The sequence below is a fragment of the Emericellopsis atlantica genome (assembly GCF_019669845.1).
Source record: "Emericellopsis atlantica unplaced genomic scaffold F5Z01scaffold_11, whole genome shotgun sequence".
Classification (NCBI taxonomy): domain Eukaryota; kingdom Fungi; phylum Ascomycota; class Sordariomycetes; order Hypocreales; family Bionectriaceae; genus Emericellopsis; species Emericellopsis atlantica.
The window spans coordinates 215,564-241,229 of NW_025764713.1; the positions used below are offsets into that span (position 1 = coordinate 215,564).

General features: G+C 55.9%; 10 protein-coding genes across 10 annotated transcripts; 2 read left to right on the forward strand and 8 right to left on the reverse strand.

Annotated features, from left to right (window-relative positions):
- Window positions 1-5: 5 nt before the first annotated feature.
- F5Z01DRAFT_653447 (uncharacterized protein) lies at window positions 6-2,065 on the reverse strand. Its single transcript, XM_046263361.1, has one exon. It carries the CDS (start codon window positions 1,898-1,900, stop codon window positions 119-121), a length of 1,782 nt encoding a protein of 593 aa, XP_046118870.1. The 5' UTR covers window positions 1,901-2,065; the 3' UTR covers window positions 6-118.
- Window positions 2,066-2,329: 264 nt separating this feature from the next.
- F5Z01DRAFT_62014 (P-loop containing nucleoside triphosphate hydrolase protein) lies at window positions 2,330-4,528 on the reverse strand. The gene is made up of 2 exons (XM_046261129.1): window positions 4,354-4,528; window positions 2,330-4,237 (listed from the first exon to the last, which is right to left on the reverse strand). Exon 2 carries the CDS (start codon window positions 4,203-4,205, stop codon window positions 2,391-2,393), a length of 1,815 nt encoding a protein of 604 aa, XP_046118871.1. The 5' UTR covers window positions 4,206-4,237; window positions 4,354-4,528; the 3' UTR covers window positions 2,330-2,390.
- On the reverse strand, window positions 4,529-6,274 carry F5Z01DRAFT_62013 (uncharacterized protein). Its single transcript, XM_046261128.1, has 3 exons — window positions 5,673-6,274; window positions 4,857-5,629; window positions 4,529-4,792 (listed from the first exon to the last, which is right to left on the reverse strand). The coding sequence occupies exons 1-3, from the start codon at window positions 5,923-5,925 to the stop codon at window positions 4,736-4,738; spliced, it is 1,083 nt and encodes a 360-aa protein (XP_046118872.1). The 5' UTR covers window positions 5,926-6,274; the 3' UTR covers window positions 4,529-4,735.
- Window positions 6,275-7,262: 988 nt separating this feature from the next.
- On the forward strand, window positions 7,263-9,276 carry F5Z01DRAFT_61907 (uncharacterized protein). Its single transcript, XM_046261065.1, has 4 exons — window positions 7,263-7,305; window positions 7,360-7,701; window positions 7,777-8,673; window positions 8,729-9,276. Exons 2-4 carry the CDS (start codon window positions 7,629-7,631, stop codon window positions 8,974-8,976), a joined length of 1,218 nt encoding a protein of 405 aa, XP_046118873.1. The 5' UTR covers window positions 7,263-7,305; window positions 7,360-7,628; the 3' UTR covers window positions 8,977-9,276.
- A 212-nt stretch (window positions 9,277-9,488) lies between these two features.
- On the reverse strand, window positions 9,489-10,633 carry F5Z01DRAFT_673502 (uncharacterized protein; the record flags this gene model as incomplete). The annotated part of the gene is made up of 3 exons (XM_046264946.1): window positions 9,489-9,604; window positions 9,663-10,364; window positions 10,420-10,633. 3 exons carry the CDS (start codon window positions 10,631-10,633, stop codon window positions 9,489-9,491), a joined length of 1,032 nt encoding a protein of 343 aa, XP_046118874.1.
- A 243-nt stretch (window positions 10,634-10,876) lies between these two features.
- Window positions 10,877-11,586, reverse strand: F5Z01DRAFT_61869 (uncharacterized protein). The gene has a single exon (XM_046261049.1). It carries the CDS (start codon window positions 11,441-11,443, stop codon window positions 11,060-11,062), a length of 384 nt encoding a protein of 127 aa, XP_046118875.1. The 5' UTR covers window positions 11,444-11,586; the 3' UTR covers window positions 10,877-11,059.
- A 1,012-nt stretch (window positions 11,587-12,598) lies between these two features.
- F5Z01DRAFT_653460 (uncharacterized protein) lies at window positions 12,599-13,525 on the reverse strand. The gene is made up of 3 exons (XM_046263362.1): window positions 13,477-13,525; window positions 13,127-13,429; window positions 12,599-13,042 (listed from the first exon to the last, which is right to left on the reverse strand). The coding sequence occupies exons 1-3, from the start codon at window positions 13,514-13,516 to the stop codon at window positions 12,909-12,911; spliced, it is 477 nt and encodes a 158-aa protein (XP_046118876.1). The 5' UTR covers window positions 13,517-13,525; the 3' UTR covers window positions 12,599-12,908.
- Window positions 13,526-14,382: 857 nt separating this feature from the next.
- F5Z01DRAFT_686134 (histidine phosphatase superfamily) lies at window positions 14,383-15,603 on the reverse strand (the record flags this gene model as incomplete). Its single annotated transcript, XM_046265976.1, has 3 exons — window positions 14,383-14,745; window positions 14,825-15,495; window positions 15,568-15,603. The coding sequence occupies 3 exons, from the start codon at window positions 15,601-15,603 to the stop codon at window positions 14,679-14,681; spliced, it is 774 nt and encodes a 257-aa protein (XP_046118877.1). The 3' UTR covers window positions 14,383-14,678.
- A 390-nt stretch (window positions 15,604-15,993) lies between these two features.
- F5Z01DRAFT_706087 (uncharacterized protein) lies at window positions 15,994-18,920 on the reverse strand. The gene is made up of 2 exons (XM_046266444.1): window positions 16,120-18,920; window positions 15,994-16,057 (listed from the first exon to the last, which is right to left on the reverse strand). Exon 1 carries the CDS (start codon window positions 18,427-18,429, stop codon window positions 16,357-16,359), a length of 2,073 nt encoding a protein of 690 aa, XP_046118878.1. The 5' UTR covers window positions 18,430-18,920; the 3' UTR covers window positions 15,994-16,057; window positions 16,120-16,356.
- A 2,778-nt stretch (window positions 18,921-21,698) lies between these two features.
- F5Z01DRAFT_635839 (putative serine/threonine protein kinase) lies at window positions 21,699-25,508 on the forward strand (the record flags this gene model as incomplete). Its single annotated transcript, XM_046262176.1, has 4 exons — window positions 21,699-21,735; window positions 21,814-21,994; window positions 22,060-25,214; window positions 25,249-25,508. 4 exons carry the CDS (start codon window positions 21,699-21,701, stop codon window positions 25,506-25,508), a joined length of 3,633 nt encoding a protein of 1,210 aa, XP_046118879.1.
- Window positions 25,509-25,666: the final 158 nt, after the last annotated feature.

A 25,666-nucleotide genomic window follows, 5' to 3' on the forward strand; every position in this document is an offset into this window, starting at 1 on the left:
GATCATATTCATGGACACCGTACAATCGGAGACTATCGCTCCAAACCACCCAAAAGGTATAAACAGAAGCTCCACGCACCGCCAACTCCTCATGTTCCCGCGTGAATCTTCCAGCCAGCTACCGCGCCTCCAGCTCCGCAGCGTCCTCCTCGTCGGCACTCTCAAACTCCATCTGCCATTGATCCACGCGCTGGAACTTGGCCGCGGCAGCTTTGAGCTCCGGGTATTCCCTGACCTGATCGTCCCCATCAAATGTCTCATCCGGCACCGGATCATATCTGCTCTCGTCCACCTCTTCGTTCTCATTCTCCTTGTCCGACTCCACGTCACGCCGAGAATATGTCTTGGTCTGTCTGCGTGATGTCCCCCGTTTGCGGCTGCCACCTTTTGACTTGTTCCTGGCGTTTGTGTTGCGAGAGGCCGATCGGGCTGTTGATCGATTCTGCATTCTTCGCGAATCGACAAACGAGAGCTCATCCTCACCGTGCCTGATGCCTGTGGTGTCATACTCGTCGTTGTCCTCGTCCTCTGCGAGTCTTTGTTGCCTTCTCTTGGGCATGAGATTCGCCAGATCGGCTGTGGTCAAGGGTGGAGGCGAGCGCCTCGTCCTTGACCGTCCCCGCGCTGCCCTGGGCTGATGGTTTGGCGAGTGAGTCAGGGATGGGGGGGACGACACGTTCGACAGATCGTCGTCTGCGTTGGCCTGGCGCGCGCGGCGCTTAGCCAGGTCGTGGATGTCGGGCCACAGCTCGTCGGAGACTTCAGAGGCGCTAGACAAGGGAGGCGCGGCGTAGTTTTGATCGGGCGTGGCAGGACGGGCGAAGAGGCGCGCGGGGAGAGTGGTCGGTGAAGGTAGTTCTGAGAGGGACGAGTCGGTGTCAGGGTCGGAGTCGGCGTCGCTCTCAACTGTCATGACGGGTGCGGCTCGAGCCTCAGACTCGAGCTCTGGCTCATCTTCTGACTCCGACGAGGACTCCGCGGCCGCAACCATCCGGGCCGCCTCTAGCACATCGATTCCAGGGGCGGGTGCCGGAGAAGACTGCGTGCGGGGAATGACCTCTTCCTCTTCGACGTCCATCTGCCGTGTGGGCTCCTCGGTGCGTGACATCTTCTCAGGACGATCGCTACCACCGACCGCCTCATCACCCTTACTCTTCCTCTTTCTCGATCTGACAGAAGCCTTGCTCAAGTCAGGCAGCTCCGGGGACGGCTCCTTGTCCTGCCGCAGAGAAGCCCTCGTCCTCCGCCTATGGCTGATGGGCGTGCTCTCCGCTTCTGGCTCCTCGAATCCCTCCAGTTCCAGTGTCAATCCTAGGTCCTCCTCCTCGTCGCTCTCCTCCTGGCCGCGCGCAAAGGTAGAGGTGGTATTGGAGGCTGTGGTACCCGTAGTATCACCAACCGCCTTCCTGCTTGTGCCCAGAATACTCGGTTCCCTGGGTCGTCGTTTGAAATTGCCAAAGTTCAACGTCGAGCTCATGAGCGGCGTCGCGCCACCGCGGCTGCTTGGCCGGATGGGAGGGTCGTTTCTCCCAATGATGCTGGAGGCGCGTGAGCGGGGCTTGATGACTGAGCTGCCGCCTATTCCTGCCGCCAGAGAGGAGTGATCCAGATCGCGCGGCAGATCAAAGGACTCGTCCAGGTCCCCAAACATGGAGTCGCCCAGATCGAGGCCTGTGGTGTCGCGTCGCGATGGGGTCGTCGCACGGCGGCCGACCTCGATGGACGTGTCATGTTCGGTGGATGTAGGATCTTCCGTCGCCAGCGCGTAGAGGGCCTGGTCGCGCGTCTTCTCAGCGGCCTGCATCGTGCTGGTGCTTCTGCGTGTGGCGCGGGATCGTCCTCGTGGTTCTTCGTCGTCTGGGGCCGCGACGGGCTGGCGCGTTCGCTTGGGGCGAGGCATTGTCGCCACTCGCGCGCAGAGAGTCTGCGTGAGGTGAACTGAAAATGTGGTTGCAAGTTTTTCTAAAGCTTTTCCCGTAGATCGAGACTCGATCGATATATGAATGCTTGCTGGTGAAGATGTGGGCGGTATTAATTCTTAGAGGAGGGTGGTGCATGACGGGGGGGAAACAACTATATGATCCGACGCGTCGAGACGCGATGGACGCGCCCCACCTCAAAACACTGGACTGGACTAGGTATGTATTGGGCTTCCCAGCATCAACACTTCTCCTTTATATCACAACATCCCTCTGATAACCTAAATTTCATTGGATTTGGACAGAATAGTTTATACATGATGAGAATGTCTATGCCAGAACGCCTCTGAGATATGTGTGTCCTGAAACGCTGCCCACCAACAACGCCAGCCATGCTGCCACTCTATCCATACAGTATTGTACACGCCAAATTGATTACCTTACAGTCTGAACCATGGTGATACCGCAAGATCAGATTAGGGCCTGTCCCATGAACATACTCCTCTTAACCTCGGCGATCACGTCCTTGCGGTCATCGTTGCCCGCCAGGACAATACCCCTTCCTCGCCTGCCCATCCTACCCGCCCTGCCCAGGCGATGGATAAAGTCAATCGACGTGTGCGGCACATCGTACAGGATCACATGCCGGACGGCGAGCGTATCGATACCCCTTGAGGCCAGGTCCGTCACCACCAGCGCCTTGACGTTGGGCAGCTTCATGGCGCTCGGCTTGGTCGGCGCCGGGATGGTGAGGGCCTCGTTGCTCGTAAACGTCTCCAGGATCTCGCCGTGCCGCGTCTCAGGCGTGTCCCTGTGCAGCGCCTCGGCCTGAATGTTCTTGCTCCGCAGGTACTTGGCCACCTCCTCCGTCTTCTCCCGCTCGTTGACAAAGACGATGACGCGGCGGACGTCAATCTCGCTCTTGTTCAGACCCTCGTGCTGCGCCGCCTCGCGGCCAATGGTGAAGAGCGCCTCGGCGCAGGCGACGTCCTTATTGTTGTGGTACGGCGGCTTGCTGACGTCCATGACACCCAGCTGCACGCGGCGTGGGATGGCGTGCAGATTGGGCGTCGTGATGCGGTGCATCTTGGGGTAGTTGGTCGCCAGGTAGTTGTTGAGCTTGCGCGGGATGGTGGCCGACACGCAGATCAGCTGCTTCAGCGAGGGGCTGGCGCGCTCGATGATGCTGGTCGTGACCGGGGAGAAGCTTCGGTCGAGGAGAGAGTCGGCCTCGTCAATGATCAAGTGGTTCACCCTGGACAAGACGTTGGGGTCCGAGTCGGCGATGGAGGCGAGGAGGTGGGGTGTTGCGATGATCATGTCCACGCCCTTGGCCCCGTACACGTTGCGCTGGATCTGCTGGGGCTTGAGGTCCGAGGATATCATCTCCGCCTTGTACTTGATGACGTGCGACAAGGACTTGGACACTCGGAGCACCTGCTGCGCAAGCTCAGACGTCGGCACCAGCACAATCACCTTGGGTCTCGCCATGGTAGGGTGTGGCTCGTCAAAGGGCCTCGCCTTGCGCTTGACCTGGCCAGCCGCCTGGAGTTCCATCTCCGTCCTGCGTCGCTCCTCCCAGGCCTTGACATCCTCATCCATGGCCTCCGTCTTCTTCATCGCGTTGATCGCCGGTAGCAGGTACGCCAGCGTCTTGCCCGACCCCGTCTCGGCGGCAAGCAGGTAGGAATCAGGGCCCGACTCGCTGCCGGAAGCCGACTTTGTCTTGGTGTCCTGTCCCAGGAGTGCTGGCAGCGCGAGTCGCTGTACAGGCGTCGGCTTCAGATCCGTCATGCCCCTGAATACCTCCCCCATCAACGCCTCCTTCACCACCGGCAAGAGGTCAAACTGATCAAAGTCCTCATACCCAGCCATCTTGTCCTTGATGACCTGGCGCTTCGTATGTGGGACGCCGGCCAGTATCCGCTGCATCTTCATCGCCTTGCGGTCGTCCTTCGGCTCGTCTTTGCGCGGCGCACCCCTCGAGGGCCTGCGGTCGGCAGCTTCCCGCTCGTTGGCCAGGCGTCGTGGGTCGACGTTCGCAGTTCTTCTATTCAGGTTACCGAAGGGACCCTCGCGGCGGGTCCGGGAACCAGAGCGACCGCGCCCAACGTTCTCAGCAAGAACCATGCGGGACGGGCGCTCTGTGCTGGCTCGAGCGGCGGCGTGCGCATGGCGGATTTGTGGGAGCCATGGCTGGGTGATGCGCGGTGTGAAATTTCGACTGGCCGACAAGCTCGCCAAGCAGGACGAGCAAGCTGGGCTGGAGGCTGCACGTCGCATCATGGACGAAGTTGGGATGTGGTCGGTGGTGTTTGCTAAGATGAAGTTGGTCAACGGAGTTTAAACGCGACGATCCACGTCGACGGCGACTTTTTTTTTGTGTGGGGCTGTAACGGTACGTACCGCCAGGGGGGCAAAAGTCGCGACTGACGGGTTTTGGAATCTTGGCCATGTTATCATATTATAACCTGGATCAAAGCAAACACTTATTGATCGTTTGTAAGTATGTATTGCTAATTATGCTGGCAAGGTCATTTCCAGTCTTTGCGAGGCGCCTTTCCCTAGTTACCAAACACGCGCGATAATTGCCACCAGGCAACCCCTATAACTGCAACCACGAGGCCCATCTTTACAACGCTGGGAAAGGTCAGCCGATAACTCAGTGAGAGTTTGAGTGCGGCCTACTTCACTGCTCCAGGGCCACAAGCCACATACGGGCCACCAGGGCAAACTCGCGTCCCGCGAGCTGGGCTTTCACCCTCTGCTCTGCCCATGTCTCTCCTCACTGATGGCGGAGGTCTCAGTGTGCGGTCCTATCCGGTGACCCCGAACCACTTCTTGACTTGATGATTACTCTCGTCGGTCCGAGCCTGTGGGGTGTCAATATGACGGGGTTCATACCAACATGTGCGGGCATGGTTGGGTGGGTATTACCTTCGCATTCTTGAGAACGACGCCCTCGTCTTCGTCACTCGGCCCGGAATCAAGGCCCTCAAAGACGGTCTTACGCGGCTGACTGGCACCTTTCCCACCCTTTTCCAAAGTGCGAGTGACTGATCTTGGCTCCTTGGAATCCTCCTCAGCAATGGAACCCAAAGATGCGGTGGACTTTGTCGTGAATAGACCTGAGTGTGCGGGCATCATATTCTGCTTCCTCAGCATGGAGTTATTCGTCGGGCTAAGCGATTCGGTCGATACAACGTCATCGGTCGCAGAGTCAACGCTTTCGCGTCTTGGAGCCATAAAAGGCGACATGGATGCCTTGATTGCGTGCAGGGAATCATCGTTCGAGCTGGACTGGATCTTGCGCAAGGCATCCATGACAGGTCCGCGCTCAGAGGGAAAACTTTCGACCATTGGATCGTTCGGATCGGCCTCATTGGCAGCGAAATCCTTTGACGCTGTTTTGGAAAGCCTCGGTATCATGGCTACGGACTCGTCTTGTTCGAGGCCGTCATTGGCAAACTCATATGCGCCAAAGGACTCATGCGCGAACAGCGGCGACTGTACTGGGTCACAGTCCTGGTATGAATACTCGTCGTCTGCATTGCGCGCAGACGTATCCACTGGCTTGGTCAAAGGACTGTCCTCAATGTTGACGATCCCCTTGTCGTTCAGGACCTTGCCCGGCATGCTCTTTTGAGCTGGCTGCGTGTACTCCGGTTCGACTTTGAGCAAATTGTTCTGATTCCCCTCATCGTCAAAGGCTGCTTGGTCAGATGATTTCGATAAAGACGAAACATGTTATACAAGACTCACTTGTCGGATAACGATGGCTGATCGCCCATATATCCATATTCCCCAGCCGGAACTTGAATTGATACTCACGCCCTGGGACTAAGCGGACCTCTCGGGTGAAGACATACTCGCCATCCATATCGAGAGCATATTCCATGTGCAGTGGAGTCCATGCTGGCTCGCTGAAAGACCCAGCAACGAAAACGGGAGGCAAGGTGTCGGGTTTGCGGTAGGTGATAGTCTGGGTGACTACAGAACGAGACATTGTTATTTACAGAGATGCGTGGGCCGATAGGAGATAGGTTATGTCGCGAGTGATCGATGGCTTCGGCCTCGGATAGCTTAGTTTAGGCCGGACGGAGGGAGCGGATCACCGAGAGATTGATGCTGCGCGTTCGTGCAGACCGGGCTGGTGAGTGCTGATGAGTGAGTGGAACCCACTACTCTGTTTGACTGGAAACGGCACGAGACAAATGTATATTGGTGACGGATGTGAGGAGGGAGCAAGATTGGTGTTTTGCGTGCTTGATTGTAGGAAAAGGTCGAGATGCAAGAGGAGGACGGATATCCATGGCCCAAGGTCAATTGGGCGTCGAGGAAGGGGTGCTTGGTTAATACTTGCCCAAGGTACCTACACTTATTCAGTATTCACCCGGGATGACGACAACTTCCCGCCGGAAGGGAAGGTCCGTACGTATTGCGATCGGGTTCGTAGTTGCCTCCTGTGCCGGTGATCAGGCACGAATTCTTCATCATTATCACGTCTCAGATTGTTTGTTCTTTGAATCCAGTCTCACTTCGATTTCCCTGGTCTGCAGCGGCACCTGAACGCGCAGCTGGCTGGCCCCTGCATCGCGATACCTTACCCAAACCACCTGGACATGACTTCCTCGATTCAGCTCAGCCAGCGGCTTTCGAAAACGCCTGTGATGCGATCAGGCATCACGTCTTTCAACGAGGGGTAATGGCTGCCTGCTGGCCAACCCAGAAAGCTGCTCAGCCGGCCATGGGCCAGTCTGGAATTCGGCTGAGGAACAGGTTGGCGCACCTCCAGCAGACCGAGTACCCCAACAAGAAGGGTTCAGATTGCCGCTCGAAGCCCTGTTCTCTCAGGGACAGTTTCGCGGGGTAAGGCATGGTGGTGGACTTTGGGTTCAGCGCTAGCCGGGCCAGCCAAAGTATACAGTCCCTTGGCTGAATTGGATTGGCATCAACTCACGCACCAGAGGAGACAATTGCGTGTCAAGCTCCAGGCGATGATTGTGTCAGAAGCACGCACGAACCACGATCCCCGTGGACCACATTTCGACCGGCCTCCTCCGTACGAATAGAATCGAAAGCTTCCCGGCCGTTGACCGGATGGCCGGCCCCACCACGGACCGCCTGTCAGCTACAAGTACACACTTGTAAGTTAGCTAGCTGTCTGAAGACTCGGATATTGTCGCTGTTTCTATTGCGAGTTCATTCAGAAAACTTAGTGAACGATAAGACGGCTGATCGTTGACTTATTAAGCTACATTATGCTACTGGAGGAAGGACATGTCTGGGTCGCAGTTCAACGTCCACGCCCTGCTTAGAGCCCAAAGCAGCTTGCTGACGTTTTTGCAGCCTGGGACAAGATCTATGCAGGCTCGCTAGATCACAGGTATGATAAAAAGGCTCCTCTCCTACACTCCTCACGGGTGAGCTAATTATACAGAGCACTTCTCGGGATCTTAAGGAAGCTCAAAGCTTGTTCAATGCACAACTCTGTTTAAAGTACCTTAAGTTAAGGTACAGGTGGTGCTTTATCAGGACTGGACCCCACCAAAAAGCGATCTAATAAATATCCACCCAAAAACATCCAAAGATGACGATGCCCACTCCCTTGATCAGCAACAATAACCATTCACATCAACGTCTGATCACTGCCGTCGACTGCCACAACGCGCACAAGATACGACATACAGTTACATCACAGACGTCGAAATGTCTCTCCCGCCTTCGACGATTCGCATCAAGCGCAAGCGCGACGACAGCGAAGCGCCCGTAACCTTTCTCCGTAAGAAAGTCCTCGCTCGCCCGCTGCTCGGCGCAACAAACAGATCTCCTGGTTTCTAACATATGTCAACCATAGAACTCGACGAGACTGTGAAACGAGCGAGGAATGGTAGTGGCTACATTTACCAGCGCAAGCAACCTACACTCCCAGCATCCGTCGACGCGCCAGCGACACCGCGACAAGATGCTAAACCAACCATCCACGTGTCCCCATCGCCCATCCCGCCGCGCAAAACCCTCTCGCCGAAACCGAGCTTGTCAAGACTTCGATCGGAGACACAAAGGCGTTTTCACCTGAGTAAATCGAATTTGTCCGCGCAAGGGAGCGGGGTGCTCAAGAAGCGCCCATCGGGCCCGGCTGTCTTTGTCGAGAGGAATCGCAAGAGGGTGGCGCAACGACTCAAAGAGCAGCGAGGGGAGTCTGGTCTCGCCGACGAAAAGAAAGAGCATGCTTCAGTGGGGGAGACGGCGACGCCGCGCAAGCTGAAGCGACCAGGCACAAAGGCCGTTGCGGCGCAAAAGCCAGCAGCCAGTGCCACGCCCCTGCCGGCTTCTGTTGCGAGACCGCACGCAGAGAATATGGAACGCATCACGGCAGACATGAATTCGTGGGTCATGGCGGAAATTGGCGCTACTTTGCAAGAGATGGACCGGGAGAAGCAGAGGACAGCAGCGCGGGCGCGACCGAAAGCACCAGCCCTGCGCTATGCGGACCGACATCCAGAGTCGAGGACACACGCACCCGGGAACAAAGGGGATGACGATGCCATGGCGATCGACTCTAGCGACGACGAGGATGGCGACTGGGTGATTGAGGAGTACGTCCGGATCCCTCTGCAGAGCATGGCTGTCGACGTCAACCCCGGCGACGTGGGCGTCCTGGTTCTCGAGGGCGAGGAGGAGGACGTCTTCTTCTTTGGGCCGGCCCATGATGAGGATGATGACTACCTCGAGGACGATGAGGACGAAAACGGTACGTCAAGTCCATGGCATCTCCCACGGAAGACAAAAGCTAACGAGAAAAAAAGCCGAGAATCATTATACAGCCGACTACCCCGAGGACGAGGTGGATTCTGATGATGAATACAATCGTCACGCCTACTTTTACCGCACTCAGAATGCGTCTGATGACGAGGAATATGACAACGACCGGTTCGAGTATCGCAGCGACGACGGAGAGGACGGTTTTGTCATGGAGGGCGATGACCACGAGGAAGTCACCATGGCACGAATCAAGCGGTTCATGGAGAGGTCGCGCGAAGCTGAGTACCGCTAGGATAGCTACCCGACAAGAGAACGACAGTTGTGGTGATGGCACGTTATTTCCTGCGCCGACTTGTATGAGCGACTGGACAAGGATGATAAACTTGAGAAGTGCACAATCATTGTAGTATCCCATTAGCGTTCGTATGGAGTATGGCGCCTATTGAAAGGCGCCCCCATTCATCCAGAGTCATCTTCCGCCCGCCCTTGAAAATGAAGTATATAGTAAAGAAGAAGGAAGAAACGAGAAGAAAAAGCACGACTTTTTAGTGTACAGTCGATTCGGCCGCTCCCAGTGGTATATAAACACCATCGCAGTCCCAAGCAACCGCCCATAGTCATCCAGATATATAGGCTCCAAGGAAAAGTAAAACAAAGGGGAATATCCGCGCGCAACGAAGGAGAAGAACAGTCAGAACAAAGAAAACGTTGTACATGAGTATCGTGTCGTGTGATCGTGAGATCATAGGTAGTTGGTATCATAAGGCATGAGGAATCTAAAACATGACGCGTGGGGAAACCAGTTCATAGCTTTGATCGTGCGTTGGGGTGGCCAACGTAGGGATGGCGGTCTTGCCTCAACTGCTCCCTTTCGCGGCGCCTAGCCTGGCGGTCATCGAGCTGCTGCTTGCGCTTGGCGGCTGTACACAAAGTCAGTTGACATGTTCGGAGGAGGAACGGCAAAGGGGGACAACTCACCCCACTCGGAAGCTTGCTCCTGATGAGCTGGGTCGACCCAGTGATAGGTCACGGCGCGCTCGGGATAGCGTTGGCACAGGGTGGGCAGGGCGTCGCGTTCGCGACACTTGATCTGGCGGACCTGCGGCGTGATATCGTCCTCGTTGTCGAAGACGAGCCAGCCATCATCATCCCAGACCGGGATGTTCAGATTCGCTCGGTAGTACCACGCTTGGAGACCTTGGGTTGAGCGGAGAGGGCCACCAAATCGGCGTCTGAACTCCTTGCAGACATCCTCCCACTTGAGGCCCTTGTCTGTCCACATGTAGATGATGAAGTCGCCCTCCTCGTTGGTGTACTTCTTGTTGCAATGCTTGCCCTTCTCGGACGAAGGCGATGGATAGCGTGAGGCATCATGCCGGCTGGTATATTCTGAGGTGGGATAAGGGCTGTGGTAGTAGTGATGCGATTGTGATGCCTGGGTGTTCATGTAGACTGGCTGGTCATATAGGGTCCTCGGTGGCGGCAACGGCTCACTCGCCACGACAGGCGTCCTTTGCAACGGCCGCACCGGGAAGGGAGGTCCAGATGATTGGATGAGTGACTCAACGCCGCGGTCAAACTCAGCGAGACTGGGAAGCTGGACAGGTGAACTGGCCGGCGGACTTGAGCGAGCCGTGGTGTAGCTTGAGGAGAAGCTTCTTTGTGTCAATGTAGGTGATCCTTGATGTTCATGTTAGTGTCGCTCTTGCATACGGGAAGGTTGGCAAAGACTCACCCTCGACCTTGATATGAGGGCTCCCAAAGTCCGACGCGGGTGGTGTATGCGGTAATCGGGGGATCTTGTCCACATCTTCGGTCTTCATGGCGGATAGGAGGTCCTGGAATCTGCGTGCTGATGGCCTTGCGGGCAGCATCAGTCTGGGCACATCGTCCAAGCGTCGTCGAATAGCTGGCCGATCTGCTGTGTCGGCTGTGCTCTCCATGTCCATCTTCCTCTTCAAACCCCGAGATGGACTCAAGGCCGCATATTGATCTTGGGTAATCGACATGATTCAGACCCTTGGAGGCTGGTCCTCCCTGGCTGTGGTTGACGGCTGTATGTAAAGGGTCGTGGACAGTAGCGATGTAAGGTACAGCTGACTGGGCGAAGGGGCTCTGCAGCAAGACACTTGAGGTCTAGGATTATTCAAGTTTGAGCAGAGGGCAGTTATGAATAGTAGATTGGGAGGGGAGCGTCGTGGTATAATAATGAAATGCGGCGGGGCTGATTATGGACGACCAAGAACGGCAGACGTCGCGATGATGTTGCCTATGCTTGGTTGCTTTTTCTGGTAGATATCGGTACCTGAGTCAAGGGTAAATGAAGAAGTGGTCAGAAAAGTGGGAGGAGGTGTGCAAGAGAAGAGGAAGCGTCGCTATTCATATCTCCAGAGTGACTGATTGTCTCGAGTCCTGGTGTCTAGGTCCGAGCTGTGTGGCGCCGCACTTGGGATGTGACGGAACCAACATACAGCTGGACACACCCCATCGTCTGGGTCCCATGCTGTGTGCTTGAGCGGATGGACCAGGAGCATGTACCGGCAATCCCTAGCAGCAAGGGACCGAGCGCGCAAATCTACACGTAGAAGGGTACCTTGCGGCAACCCAAGACAGGGGCGAGTTCCCAAGCTTCTTAGTCGATACAGGTCGATGCATGTCTCCGAGAGAGCAAGAGACATCCCCATGAATGACCCAAGATGGCCAGTACTAGCTGCGCCGTCCCGCAGAAGACATAGTAATAAGTCGTGCATCCAATACATAGCGCGACGCTCATGTACGTACTTAGTTGAGCACTAGCAGCCCGCTGGTGCAACAACATGGACGCGGGTAGAGCAAACGAGTGCGCGACTTGGGAGACTCGCACTAGGATCGCAGTAAGTCCATGTCTAGGGTATCAGGGCGCCGCGGTGGGAAAGGCTTGGTGCAGACTGTGTGCAGGGCAAGGCGAGGCAATGTGAGGCAAAGCAAAGCAGATCCAGGCAGGGGCAGCCTAATCGAGGGAAGGTGAGTGGCTCGGAACCGATGCTGCAGAAGTCGAGGCGATCGTCAACGACAATAGGTGACCGGGTATAACTGATTCGGCTTTGAGTTGGCAGGTCCAGCCTGGTACGTACTGCTACTGCGTGCGGCTCTGGTGGCTTTGGCATGGGCCATTGACCATGAATGAATGAATGATGGGTTGAATAGAAAACGCGCGGCTTGGCGGGCACTGTCGGAGTCTCCAGAACGGCGGCCGTTACGAATACTATGCCCTGCTATTGGCCAGGTGTGCAACCGTGTGCCATTGTTGTCCAGGTCCATCCAGGCTCGAACGTCTCCAGCAATTACGGCGAACCAGAGATTTGGAACGAGCTGATTTCACGAGGATGGCGCGCAAATCAGAAGGCGTCAGCTGTTGGTCGTGCAGTTCGGTCCAATGTTAAAAATCCTCCACCTGTCCTAGCCAGGCCAATCGACCAGAGTACATAATAATTACTGCTTCCGGTTTTTCGGGTCGCACCCAGTTTGAGTCTCTTGTTGTTGGCTCGATTGCGGCTTGGAAAGGTGGTGATTCCGACGAGCGCTCAACCAACACCCACGAGCTGACGTAGCAGCAGTTCACCAGCCAGCGGTTTGTAGATCCTGCGAGAACTCTTGGCTCGCCCAGTGGGCTAGCATGCGTACTGCGATGACAGAGATCCGAGACTCTATGATACGGACAGTTCCTTGATCTATGCAGTAGGTGCAGTGATTAGGTGCAGTAGGTAGAGGTCTGAGCACGCGGGACAGTCTTGCCCTGCGCGACAGCGCGGGACGGTCTCGGGGAATGTCTTGACAGCAGCATCAGCCAATGTCAGCACCTCGATTGGCTCTGGTCGTCAGAAAAGCTGCGCACCTAGTCCCTGTGACTCTTGCGGGGGGGGGGGGGGGGGGCAGGCAGCCGGCTCTCTGGCCGTCGTGAGCAGCCAAAGAGGTGGACCTGGACTTCTGAAGGGTGCAGAGCAAAAAGCAAACATGCATCGAGACTGCACGGCTTGTCTGATGTACGAAGCCACCATGCTTACTATGAGCTGGCACAAGACCTCGCTACTGCAAAAAATTACTTGAATGCATCTTTTGGCTCTTGGGCGACGCACTCGAGGGCTCGATGGTGATTGTCCAGCATGGCTAGGTCCGTGGGTTGAAGCTGTCTGATACGACCGGGGATCACCTCCGAGGACACGACAGCCAACACGTCGAAGAAATTCATGGGTTGGGTGCATGGGTGCCAGAATTGCCCGGCTTGACTTGCGGCGTCCGGGAATGTTCGCACCATATCCGGGAGCAATGCTTGTCGCCGTCGTGGCTGGCAGCTGGCAGATCACCAGTCGTGGAGAACCCTGTTCAACAAGACTTAGCGCACCGTCCACTGTTCAAGTTCGAAGCGGGGTGGGTCGGAAAGATCGTCGTTCATGCGTACTTACTCCCAAGTAGGTAGGGCACGAGTAGCTGCAGCATGATGGCAATTGCCGGTAGACAAAAGCATCGGCGAGGTTCGCGGATGCCCTGCCTCGTCCGTGACGCGAGGGACTGTGATAAAGGTGACGATGTGGATGGGGGTGGAGAAGCGCACTCGCACGAGTGTTGATTGCTACTACTTTGGTCGACAGGGGTCCGCCTACGTATACCAGGTGAGGAAGCCTTGAAGTACGAACGTACCTTAGGTACGAATACCTCTGCTGATGTTAATTGATATCCAAAGCAAATTCTATTGTTACATGAGCTAAGTAAGATAGCACCTGCTGTACGCACGTACCTGCTGACCAGGGCACGGATGAACGCACGGATGAACGGGAAAGTGCATTGTTCTTCATCCTTCCAGTTGGCCGCCTATTATCACGTGGTCTATATCACAAACTTGTCACACTGTGATAGCCCAGGATTAGTGCCAGGGTCCAGGGATGCAAGCCCAGTCTGACTGGTCACTTGGACTCGACATCTCGCTTGTCCGTCGATTATCATTGCAGCAACTCGACTCATGCAGCACAGAGCTCGCCCTCTCTTCTACTCGCGTCTTCCCACTCATTGTGATCGCAAGCACCAACTGACTAATTCACCACCACCGTATCCTTTTCCACTGCTCGACAATGGTTACGTACCGAAGCAGCTGAATGCGCACTGCTAGCCTACTACGGCACGATACTAGTCAACAGTATCCCTCGCGCCCACGAGTGCATGCTCTTAGCAGTATTAGCTTCAGTACTGCTTTCTCTTCTTTTTTTGCGCGTCCGTCCGTCCGTCCGCCACTCTGGGCAAGGCCAGGCAACACACACGCCCCTCACTACGATTTTGCTCGATTAATTAGACATGACTTTGCTGCAGGATCTCGCTCAGCGTGTGGAGAACCCGACCTTCGCAGCCGTGCTAGACTAGTTAGGCAGATCGGGTGGATCATGCATAGTCAAGTGAGCATCAAGATGGCATCGGTGGGTTCGGCGATCTGAATACTAGCCACTGCGATATAGTCTGGGCGACGACCCTGATGTTTCAGCATGGCCGAGAGATGCTTCAATTACGTGTGTGCATGAGTTCAGCAGCCCGTCGTCTTGGCTCCTTGCCCAAGTCGTCAAGCCCAAGCGCACCCTTTGCCTGTCTAGTCTAGCTTTGGTCTCCTTGCCTTGTCTTTCTATTTCCAGGCAGTGGCCATCGTCTGCGAGGGGGTCGTCGAGCGTTGCCGTCGGCACAGGTCCCTGATCCAGTCTCCCGCAGCTATCATCTGACTCCGCCTCTCCCAGAAGTCTGGCACGGCAGATCCCAACGGTGGCTTAATGAAGAACAGGGCCACTGCCAGCGACGACATGGCTGCCTCCGTATCTGGGTCCGGCACACAGAGGGCCTCGCGCAGAATCCCCTCCTGGATCAGGTCGACGCAAGGGGGTTTCGTACCTTGCAGCCAGGAACATCAGGGTCCAAGACCATGTTGTCGTCACTGTGCCACTCATGTGTGTGCCGTCCGCGTGTTCGCATGCACTGCCTTCACAGCTTGGGGTCTTCCTGGGACATGGAGCCTGTACCTGGAAAGGACTCGTCCCCTGAGAAATTCCTGCGGCACTCAAGGTTAGCTCACCCCCTTTCCGTGAGACAAAACAGTTGCTTGTGGAAGGCAAAGACAGCCAACGTACCATCCACGCTCCTCTCCGTGCGTCAGGAAGCTGCAGTCGCTGTTCAGCTCGCAGTCCCACGCGTCGTCATCGCCTCCTCTTCTTCGGTACGTGCTCAGACCACACGTGAAGGCCTTGAAGTCGACGCGGTCTGGCTCGTCGGGTATATCGCGTGTGAGTATCCTGCCTAGCGCAATGACGACGGCAGCATGGGAGCACAGCACGATGGCACGGTGGCCCTCGACATCTGCCTTTGCGATCAAGGCCTGCACGGCAACCGCCACTCTCTCATACAGCTGCGGCAACGTTTCGCCACGGCGTGACGCCTGGCGCGTCGACACGTAGTCCATGTCATACGCTGGGAACATGCCCTTCAGGGTCTCGGCGTCCGCTGGCTGGGGATGATCAAACGGCGCAGCGCCAAACCATTCTGCTATGCCGTGCTCTGGGCGGATTAGTGTGTCGCGGCCGGCAAGCTCAACATATGGTGTGATAGTTTGAAGACACCGGTAATAGGGGCTGGAGTAGACCGCGTCAATAGCTGGCCGCAGTGTGATGAGGTGGCTCGCTAGCTCAGCAGCCTGCTGAGTGCCGTGAGACGTGAGAGGGGGGTCGGCAGCAATGCCGGTGGGTGAGCGAACACTTGATGAGTAGACACCTGTCTTGTGGTCGACGGACCAGGCCGTGCGGAACTATCGATGGTCAGTCCCTCTCCTGCTCCTGCTCGGTGGGCGACTGAGATTGATCTTCAGGGAGGGACTTACGCCGTGGCGAACCACGTAGATGACTTCCAGAGGCATGGTTGTGGCAGTGAAAACGCAATCGTTGCTGGCGGCAGATCCAAGAGCAGAGGTTCAGGGGATCATGTTCGACAGTGTACCCGAGGCAGGAAGCCAAGGCGGTGGAGGCGCGACTCCGCGAGACCTTCGAAACATGTGACCCACATTGGTCTAGTCACAGTCGTCACGGTCGTTGCAGTGCGTGGCGTCGACTCGATTTCTAGACAGCATGAGCTTCTCGCCGGTATATCCTTTGAATGCGTTCGTTAAGCGTCCGTGTGTGTGTGTTGCTAAGGATGGTTAAAAGCATATGTGGACGACTAAGTCCTGTTGTTTAGAACCGGACAAATTACGAGCAATGAATTAATTGATTTTGTGTCAAACAACATTGACTACAATGACTACAAATTAGCCACAATGACAAACAGTTGAATGTAACTACGCAACAATCTCCTCAAAATCTCAAAGTGTTTTACTGTGACCTTGTTAGTGATATCAAGGGAATTCAGACGTTCAACGTGGATGCGAAGCACCAACCTCGGCACATCCAAGATCTATAGGGTAGCCATTTCTTCACGGGGGAGGGAAACGAAAGACACGACAATTAAATGAGAACAGGAACGTGAATACGTACATCTCAAGAAATCGCTGACATGTAACGAAGGAAGTCGCCAGATGAGCCTAAGAAACGCCTGCCCAAAACCCGTCCAAGGGACAATATACAAGAACCGATTACGCCCCCTATTCCACATGTCGAATTCCAAGACAACCGCTTTACATCATAAAACAAGATCCCATTGTCCGAGCGCGGCGACGAGCATTGGGCGCCAACCCGTCTTCCTCATTGAGATGAAGAGCCTGTGCCTCCCTAGCACGACGGCGTCGACGACGCCGCCCAGAACCTCCAACACCTGCTTCCTCCACGGCTTGCATGTAGTCGGCCCATTTCCTCTCCAATTTGTTTGCCGCCGCGAAATCGCCCTGGAGCACGCGCTTCTGGTGCTCATCGATCGTTTGCTGGAAACCATAGAAGCACTTGAGTGCTACCGTCTCAGTCGGCCATGAGATTTGCCCGGGAGAACCACGAACCGGTCGTGTCTCCGCATTGCGGAAAAGAACTTCTCGGATACCCGTCCAGGTAACGTTTTGACAGTCATACGCAACCAGCTTCAGAGTGACCTGAGGCTTCACCCCGGCCACGGTAGTTCTTTGAGACCTTGTAGTGACCAGCAGTGCGGCCTCAGTGAGCGTGAGATCACTGATGCGGGTGTTGTCGAGATCCACGCTTCGTAGGCGCACGCAGTTCTGGAGAAGAGGGATCAGTCCCGTGTCACTGAGATGCTCGCAGTAGCTCAGCGAAAGATGCTCAATGGTGCGTGCGCATGGAGCCTTGGCCAAGTGCTCAGAGAGGAGGACATTGGTGATATGCTCCAAATCCTCCAATTCGAGATGTGTCAGGCGAGGCGCCGACGCAAGGATGGGCTCCAAGCCCGCATCGCCGACCAGTCTGCAGCGGGAAAGTTGCAAGCCTTCGAGATCAGGCGTGAGATGCCCCATGGAGCTGATGCCTGCATTTGTCAGACGAGCGCAACGGCTGACGTCCAGATGGCGGAGCTTCCTTGCCGGCACAACAGGCCTGTCCGTCAACACGTCAATCTCTGGATCTACACCGTGCATCATCGTGCGCAAGGCCCCGTCATCCAGCTCGGCGCAACCGCTGAGAATAAGCCTCTCCAGCTTGTTGGTCCTGAAGATTGCCTCGGCTAGATCGAGGTTGTCAAACCCGCGGACTTCGCCGGCCCGCAAATCTCGCAACCTGGTACAGCCCTCAATGACGGCCTTGATTCCTCGAGAATCGACCTTACCACACCAAGAGACGTTGAGTGATTCGAGCTGCGGACAAGACTCAGCGATGATTCTGCACGATCGATTCGAAACCGCCGTCAAGCCTGTTAAGTTCAACGCGACGAGCCGCTCGTTGCTTTCGAGCAGACTGTGCAGAGTCGTCTTCTGAAAGTTTCGGCACCCCTCCAACGTAGCATTCATCAGATTCTTGCAAGCCTTTACAATGACCTCGGCTCTCTTGTAATGCTCGACTTGGACGCAACCCCTTAGATTCAGGTCCTTGATGAAAGGTCCAGCAGACGTAATAATCCGCGCAAGCGAGTCTGCAGGAATCTCTTGGTAGAACTTGGAAGCATCCAGGGACATCCAGAGCTGGCCGTCGAAGCAAAACTTGTGGAAAGATCTGCTAACACGAGACGCCTGGACAAGCTGCTTTGGTTGCAAGAAGGAGAAGATGTAGATCCGGATTTCGTGGGGAACCGCATCCCAGAATTTAAAAGGAGCCTTGTACACAGCAAGAGGGGAAGTCTTGGCTTTGCTAGAAAGCCTGGGACGAGACAGACGAGCCTCGAGCGGTAGTGGCGCGGTGCCCGGTGTTGACACTGCCTGTCCATGACCAGCGGGACGGGCAGCTTGTTCAACGTCGAAATCTCGGGGAAACGGGAACTCGTTGGCCGGCGTTGACGGCCTCGCAGACGATGGCTGGACAGCATTCGATAGGGGCGAGGAGTAGCCATTGCTCGGGGTTGGCGGCCCAGTGGCCGCAAGGCTCACGCACGATAGCGTGCCCCTCGCAGCCGGTCGATACGGAGCGCTGTGAGACCGACCACGCGATAGACTGTTGAGAGATGTGACGGACGAAACTCGCTGAAGGCCTCGGAGCAATCGTTGTCGGTTACGTCCCTTCCCGATGGGCAGCTCCCGAGGTTGCTGGGCTGGGTCCTCCTCAAGAATGGGGAACGGGGTGGAAGAGCCCGACGAGGATTCGCGTACGTGTGACATGGCGAACTGAACCGGGACTGAGGAAGCGGAAATCGAGAGAGAAGATGGGTTGGAACTTCTGGCTGGACAATCGAGTCGTTGGTCAAAGGGGCTGGTACTGAAGCGGCGGTAGTTTGGTGCGGTTGAGTGCGGCGCTGCGGATGACTGGAACCATCAATGCATTCTCAGTTCTCACCGAGGAAAGAATCGTTGATGTGCCGTTGATCGTGCCTGTCTAATGCACAACGACGGGCGATTGACGAACCAGGGTCCGAAGGCGCCGTTGCAACTTCAAGCCGCGCGAGCACAATACCTGTGAGCAGTCGAGGACGAGGGCGAGTGCCGGTCGAAGCGGATTCACATTGACATGGGAGCGATGGTTAAACGTGTGTGAAGAGACTGGAGAGACAGGGACTGGACTGGAGAGACCGGAGGCCATTGAAGGAAGAGGAAGGACCGGTTGAGAGATCATTCTGCCCCTCCATCCATGTCCATGTCCGTGTCAGTGGCCGGGCAAGCCAGCCGGTAGGTTGAGGCTGCAGGGCCATGCGGGCGGCGGGGGGGCTCCTGCAGTGGTCCCCAGCAGCCTGCGGACCTTATCGCTAGCACCCGCTAGAACAAGCCCCACCCGTTATGTCCTGGCCTCTCAGGGCTTCAGGCTGGCACACTCAACAGTGTTGGGGATTGGGTGTTTCCTAAAGTTACATTTTCCCAAGAGCCAGGCCACGGACCTCTGGCTATCTCAAGTGCCCAATGCCGTCCCACTGACGGTGAGAGCAGCGAGTCACGCCTCCAGATGGTCTCAAGTGCGCGCTCAGGAGGACCGGTCATCCAGCATTTCCAGCTGACTTTTCCCCGCAAACACTTGTGCCAGTGAGGAAACCCCCCTGTCAGTAGCACTTACCCCTGTTCTATCGATAAGCAAGTAGCCCCTCACTCCTCCACGCCGCGTGGGCACTTGGCGCTCCGTAGCCGAAGACCGAAACTCCCTGGCTAATAAGGCGACTGGACCCTTGATTTGTACGTAGTACACCATCTTCAGTCGTGCCTTGTGTTGCAGCAAGGCTCACAAGCCACCCCGTGTTGTGGTCATCTGAGCGGAACCTGTGTCTTGCCCATCAAGCGTAACGAGTATTGTGAATGTACGTACAATCACAAACATTCTGCCAGTCCCATGTGCTGGGCAGCCTGCTTGGACCACCACGACGACTGAGCGACTTGGTGGGTCCGTGCGTCTTTGTTCGGCCCTTGTTACCACTCGTGAAAGTGCCTCATGCTGAGGATCCGACAAAAGGCCTATGTAATTAGCCTCTCGCGTCCTTCTCGAACGGTGACACGGAACGCGCTGCCAGTGGACCGACCCGTTTTGTGACCACCCACAGGCACTGCGAGGCGCGATTCTGAAGCAGTGGCGGTTGTTTGGGCCCGCATTCTGACTCGGGCAATCCAGTCCAAACATACGTATATTATCATGTGTAGCACGATTTTAGGGGTTCTCCAAATGGGTTGGTTTGCCACCAGCGATACTAGACTAGGGGCGGTGTGGCCCCGCGACCCCCGAGATGCCCACTGCCCCTTTGATGGACCTGGGTTGTTTTGGCGTTGTCTTCCGAGGAATCATTGCAGAAGATGTACTCGACTCCAACTCGAGTAGGCCAGAGAGAAGGCCGTCGCTTGATGGGTTAGCGTTGTCTGGACTGCAAAGTTGTTGTTCCCGACTCTCAGCAAGGGATTATCGACAACACTACATACTAGTGCAGCATTGTCTCGAAAGTATCCACTTCCAGTCTTAAGTAGTCTATAAGTCCCCATCAGCTAAGAGGATGAGTCCACGACCGGGCACGTAGTAAGTAGGTAGCTGTCAATTTATACATGTATGAAACGTAAATCATAGGCTACTTGTCTTGCCGTGCGCCAAATCTCATAGCTCAGACATGATGGCCAAGGTAGATCACATCAGGGAAGGACGATCTTCTGCTCGAAATGCAGGCCACCACAAGTAATTACGACACTGCGTTGGCGATCCGAGATCAGGTCACACGAACCCCAACTTTGATATTATGCCCCCAATTTGGCCAGGACGACCGATCGAATTTTAAAGAAGGATGTCGTCTCGACTTTGTTGACAAGTACATCGATGCACGCTGCCGCAGTGGGACAAACGACAAACCCACCTCGTCTACGTAGTATCCGTAGTGCGATGAGCCAACCCAGGTATAATAGGCGCAGATCATCGTGAACCCCTTTGCACCTAGCGAGGAATTTATTAGTCGACACGTGCCGCGAACCCTGACAGCCAGCCGCAAGCGCACCAGCTGCAATGGTTGAAGTCTATCTTCACCAGGTGAATTAAGCCCATGGTTGAGTACTTACGTGGCATGTGCGGATCAACGGGAGACGTGGCTCAACAAGAATGAAGCCTTGAGCTTCCTTAGCTTGGTAAGGTACATTTCCTTTCGTCACACCCAGACTCGAACTGCTTGTACTTGGTCAAGCCGAGGAAGCTACGAAACTCGGCGCCCAAATCGCCTGTAATAGTGCGCTATAAGGTACCTTGCCTTATCAAGGTACAGCTATTACTTGTATATTCGAGCAGGGCCTCAGAACTGCAACATCGACCTCCCATCAACATTGCTTCCCGTTGCTGAGCTATTACACCTACCTTACCTTAGCATTACCCCTCTGCCACTGCCACTGCCACTGCCACCAGACCGCTCGCTGCGCTTCCTGCGCTTCACTCTCTCACTGGCTGCCCCGCACGCCGAAAAAGCTTCACATCCTGCGAGTCCAGTCCCTCGTCGCCGTCATTGAGAATCAATCCCAGCCGTCCTTGCACTTTTTCGCGACCACATGAGACACCGACTCATACACACAAAAACGGAGATCACCACAGCCTTGGACCAACACGAACCACCATCCAGCTCGGATTGAATCCACTACCGAGCCAACGGTGTCGACAAACCCTCACTCATTGGTCCGTCTTTGTTGTCAACAGTTTGGCTTGTGTCAACCTACTACACAAGGCCACTCACTGTCCGAGGTCGACATTCGAATCGACTAGTCATCCACTTCTCCGCGACTGGGAGACAGACTGTCACAGACACCATTTTTTTCGCTCGTCTCCTGCCAGACATCAGCAGTACCCTGCGCGGCTGGCTGATCCCAAGACCAACGACTGGACCTGACGAACCCCACGATTGGAGGCCCTGTGATCCTGCCCACCACTTCCACAGCAGCCGACCCGTCAGCGCCTTCCCGGCGGCGCCTGTCGCGACACATCCGCCTCAATTATGCCCGAGACGCATGGCGGACCTCACGACCAATATGGTACGCCCTTCTCCCCCAGCTGAACAGGTAGTAGTCAGCATGCATGCGATACGATACGCTGACACCGATCCTACACAGGCGCCGACAATACATCAGAAGGAGAGGAGCGTGGGCGAGGCAAGCTGTTGCAGCCACTCTCGTTGCCCAAGAACCGCAGCACTGGCAACCTGCCCATCTCAGCTGGCCCTTCCGACAGAAGTCGTGTCAGAATGTCCCTCGACGCATCGGCTGCCATCCTCGACCATGACGTCCTCACGAGGTTAGTTCCCCGGTCACCCTTCGCCTCCCCATGGGCGCCCTTGCTAATCAAGCTATGCGACACAGATCCTCTTCCCTCATGACCGAACACGAGCACGGCTTGGGCCTGTCTGGCCTTCATCGTATACGGCAGCAGCAGCCTCCATCGCGAAAGCCCACCATCCCTGGCTCGAATGCCTCCTCCCGAAGCCCCTCCGTCGTCGCACTCTCCCGAACGCCCTCCTTAAGCGCACTATCCCATGCCAACAGCATGCCTCTCTCTGCAGGACCGACCTCTCCTAGCTTCGCCGAAGATCTGTCGAGATTTCCATCCGAGTCGTTACATTCCTTCTCCTTCGCTCACCAATCCGAGGATTTCATCCACAGTCGACAAAATGTTCTCAAACGATCGCTCGAGTTCATGAAGGACCGCATGGGATGGCCCATGAACTCTGCTCAGGCTGGTCTTGCCAGTGCGCAGGCACGCGTGACCGGAGACGTGGAGGCGCAGAACATGCTAGAGCTTCTCGCACGAGCACAAATCATCGGGGCTGGCAATCTTCCCAATCCTGACTCCACGATTGATACAGGCCCTTTGACCGGCCCGGCCACTGTTTCCAACCAGAATGTATTCGACCAGCATTTTGTCCCAAGGTCTTCCAGTCCCGAGCCCATGTCTCCGATTCTGAAATCAAGGTCGAACGTTTCTGCGGCGTCGCCGCCTACAGCGAAATTCCAAGATGCGTCAATAGGCAATGCTGAGACTGCGGTGGGAGCCCCAGCAGATGTGGCCGTGAACAGCCAGGCCATGTCAGAGGACTCGAGGAGAAGCACCCCCGACGAGAGTGTATCCTCGAGGAAGAGATCCTCCCCACCAGCCCTGAGGCCTACAACGTTGAAGCGAACGATGACCGACACCATGCACATGAGCATGGAGAACCGGCTCATGGATACCATGGCGCAACCCTTCTATTCCGAGACGGTCGCTTCGCCAACCCTGACCCATTCCACTACCGCCTCCGCGAATTTTCCAAGTGCCCTAGGCACCTCTGTTCACGGTCACACGAACAGATGGGTGCCGGCCGCCCAAGCAATATTCACGACCGAAGCGAAGCCACCGTGGACCATCATCGCCGCGAATGACCTAGCGTGTCTAGTTTTCGGGGTCACGAAAGCCGAAGTGCGCAAAATTGGTATACTAGAGGTTGTGCAAGAAGAGAGGCGGGCATGGCTCGAGCGGAAACTACTGAACAACGGCGACGATGATGTCGAGGAGGAGAGACCCGAAAGCCGCAAGGCAAGTCCCGCTTCCTCAGCAGCATCTGCGCTTCTGGGCGGCAAGTCTGGCATCACGGCGCAATTGCTCAACAAGCCGAACTCGCGCGCGCAACCCCCAAAGTACAAGGAACGAAGGTCACAGACGGTCCACAGCGGCGACCCCAACCCTCCCAAAACAAGGGGAAGCGAGCGCCACCGCAGCACGCTTTCGAGAGGCGTCCTTTTGTGTGGTGATGTGGTCCCCATTCAGAAGCGTAATGGCGCGACAGGCTCTGCCAGTATTTGGGTGAAAGAAAAGAGGGTTGGCCTTATTTGGGTACTGGAGGAGATCCACGAGGACACAGCCTACATCACCATTGATGAAGAAGGTGTGGTCAAGGAGACCGCCGGCGCGACACGGGCGATTTGGGGCGTCGAGTCACCGCAGCGAGGGTGCGACGTTGGCTCGCTCATCCCGCGCATCCCTCGCCAAGGCATCGACCCGAACACGGGCGAGATTGACTTTGCTCAGATTAGAAGACGCAAGTTTTTCACGTGCCCGAACCTGAAGAAGGTCAACGTGCCCTGCACCATAGAGCAGGTCCGCGGGAAGCTGGAGCTGCGTGTCTCATCCTACCCTCACATTGCGGGTATGATTGTCCTCGACCCGCGCACACTGCATATCCGCAGTTCCAACTCGGTCTTCTGTGGTGCCCTATTTGGTTTCGAAAAACCCGATGGCATGTCCATCAATGCTCTGGTGCCCGGTTTTGACAAGATTCTGGAAATGCTCACTAACGAAGAGGGCCTGGAACTTCTCGACGGCATGGTCATACCTGAGGATAGATTCCGAAAAGCGTCTGGTCTGCTGGCCGTTCGTGAGCACAGACCCGATGTGTCTGATGTCTTTTTGAAACCGGACGGTCTTCCCGCGAGACATCGAGACGGGTCGGATCTCAAGATCGACGTACAAATGCGGGTGGTCAAGAGCGAGAAGCAGGGCAACGTCCTCGAAGAGACCGTCATCGAGGGCAGCGACGAGGAAAACGACTCCAAGAAGGACGACGCGTCCTTGGTGGTGCATCAGTCCGAGATGGTGTACGCTCTGTGGATCACATACTCCAGGCATCTCCATGGCGAAAAGCCATCGGTCAACGTTGGGACCACCGCTCAAGCCGAGCCAGATTCCCCGTTGCATCAACCGTCTCCCGGGCAGGCGCCACCAGCGCTCTCGTCGACCGACATGGAGTCCGACGACAGCGACCCCAAGACGGAACCAACAACATCCAAAGGCGGCCTTTTCTCCAAGAACTTCAAGGACGTTGCCAAAAACGCTGCCGCTAAACTTACAGGGCACAGTCAGTCTTTGCCCAAGACGAGCGACAAGCCAACGCCGCCCAGATCTGTGGAGCCGGCAGCCAAGCCCAAGATCGAGGACTACACCATCCTTGAGGACATGGGCCAGGGAGCGTACGGCCAGGTCAAGCTTGTCCGTCATAAGGTGACGGGCAAGAAGGCTGTGCTCAAGTATGTGACCAAGCGACGCATCCTTGTCGACACTTGGACGCGCGATCGAAAACTCGGCACCGTGCCCTTGGAGATTCATGTCCTCGACTATCTTCGTCGCCCCGAGTTCCGGCACCCCAACATTGTGGAGATGGAGGGCTTCTTCGAAGACAGCGTCAACTACTACATCGAAATGAAGCCGCACGGTCTTCCGGGCATGGACCTCTTTGACTACATCGAACTACGAACGAACATGGAGGAATCAGAGTGTCGGAGTATTTTCAAGCAGGTCGCCCAGTCCATCCACTTCCTACACACCAAGGCGATGGTTGTCCATCGCGACATCAAAGACGAGAATGTCGTGCTGGATGGCGAAGGGAACATTAAGCTCATCGACTTTGGGAGCGCGGCGTATATCAAGAGCGGGCCCTTTGATGTGTTTGTGGGCACAATTGGTTCGTTACAGAGTGCCAGGCAGAGTGCGTGAGATGAACGACAGCTAACCATGTCTAGATTACGCAGCACCCGAGGTCCTCGCTGGCAAGCCCTACGGCGGCAAGGAGCAAGATGTGTGGGCACTCGGCATCCTCCTCTACACCATCATCTACAAGGAGAACCCGTTCTACAGCATCGATGAGATTATGGACCGCGACCTGCGTATACCGTACGTCATGAGCGAGGAGAGCATTGATCTCATCCGCTGCATGCTCGACCGGGACGTGCCACAGCGCTACGATATAGAAAAGGTCCTCGCGCACCCCTGGCTGGCATGATGCGGACGAATACGGATATGAAATGACTATTAGAAACATGTGACAATGGGTAGACGAAGCATTTGAGACACGGAGTTCTTGTAGACGTTGGGGACTGGGGCGACTGAAGAGGAGGAGGGAGACACATTATGGATATTTTCACCATGCCTGCCTCGAGC

What these genes read in the sequence shown, in the direction of transcription:
- F5Z01DRAFT_653447 (XM_046263361.1), bottom strand. Translation starts at nt 1,900, where the DNA reads ATGCCTCGCCCCAAGCGAACGCGCCAGCCCGTCGCGGCCCCAGACGAC.
- F5Z01DRAFT_62014 (XM_046261129.1), bottom strand. Translation starts at nt 4,205, where the DNA reads ATGATGCGACGTGCAGCCTCCAGCCCAGCTTGCTCGTCCTGCTTGGCG.
- F5Z01DRAFT_62013 (XM_046261128.1), bottom strand. Translation starts at nt 5,925, where the DNA reads ATGTCTCGTTCTGTAGTCACCCAGACTATCACCTACCGCAAACCCGAC. An exon ending in TTATCCGACAAGTGAGTCTT is followed by an intron (nt 5,630 to 5,672) that starts GTATAACATGTT and finishes CTGACCAAGCAG; the next exon opens with CCTTTGACGATGAGGGGAAT. An exon ending in TCGTTCTCAAGAATGCGAAG is followed by an intron (nt 4,793 to 4,856) that starts GTAATACCCACC and finishes GACACCCCACAG; the next exon opens with GCTCGGACCGACGAGAGTAA.
- F5Z01DRAFT_61907 (XM_046261065.1), top strand. Translation starts at nt 7,629, where the DNA reads ATGTCTCTCCCGCCTTCGACGATTCGCATCAAGCGCAAGCGCGACGAC. An exon ending in AGCGCCCGTAACCTTTCTCC is followed by an intron (nt 7,702 to 7,776) that starts GTAAGAAAGTCC and finishes TGTCAACCATAG; the next exon opens with AACTCGACGAGACTGTGAAA. An exon ending in GGACGATGAGGACGAAAACG is followed by an intron (nt 8,674 to 8,728) that starts GTACGTCAAGTC and finishes CGAGAAAAAAAG; the next exon opens with CCGAGAATCATTATACAGCC.
- F5Z01DRAFT_61869 (XM_046261049.1), bottom strand. Translation starts at nt 11,443, where the DNA reads ATGTATTGGATGCACGACTTATTACTATGTCTTCTGCGGGACGGCGCA.
- F5Z01DRAFT_653460 (XM_046263362.1), bottom strand. Translation starts at nt 13,516, where the DNA reads ATGAAGAACAATGCACTTTCCCGTTCATCCGTGCGTTCAT. An exon ending in CCGTTCATCCGTGCGTTCAT is followed by an intron (nt 13,430 to 13,476) that starts CCGTGCCCTGGT and finishes GTGCTATCTTAC; the next exon opens with TTAGCTCATGTAACAATAGA. An exon ending in CGTGCCCTACCTACTTGGGA is followed by an intron (nt 13,043 to 13,126) that starts GTAAGTACGCAT and finishes CTTGTTGAACAG; the next exon opens with GGTTCTCCACGACTGGTGAT.
- F5Z01DRAFT_706087 (XM_046266444.1), bottom strand. Translation starts at nt 18,429, where the DNA reads ATGTCACACGTACGCGAATCCTCGTCGGGCTCTTCCACCCCGTTCCCC.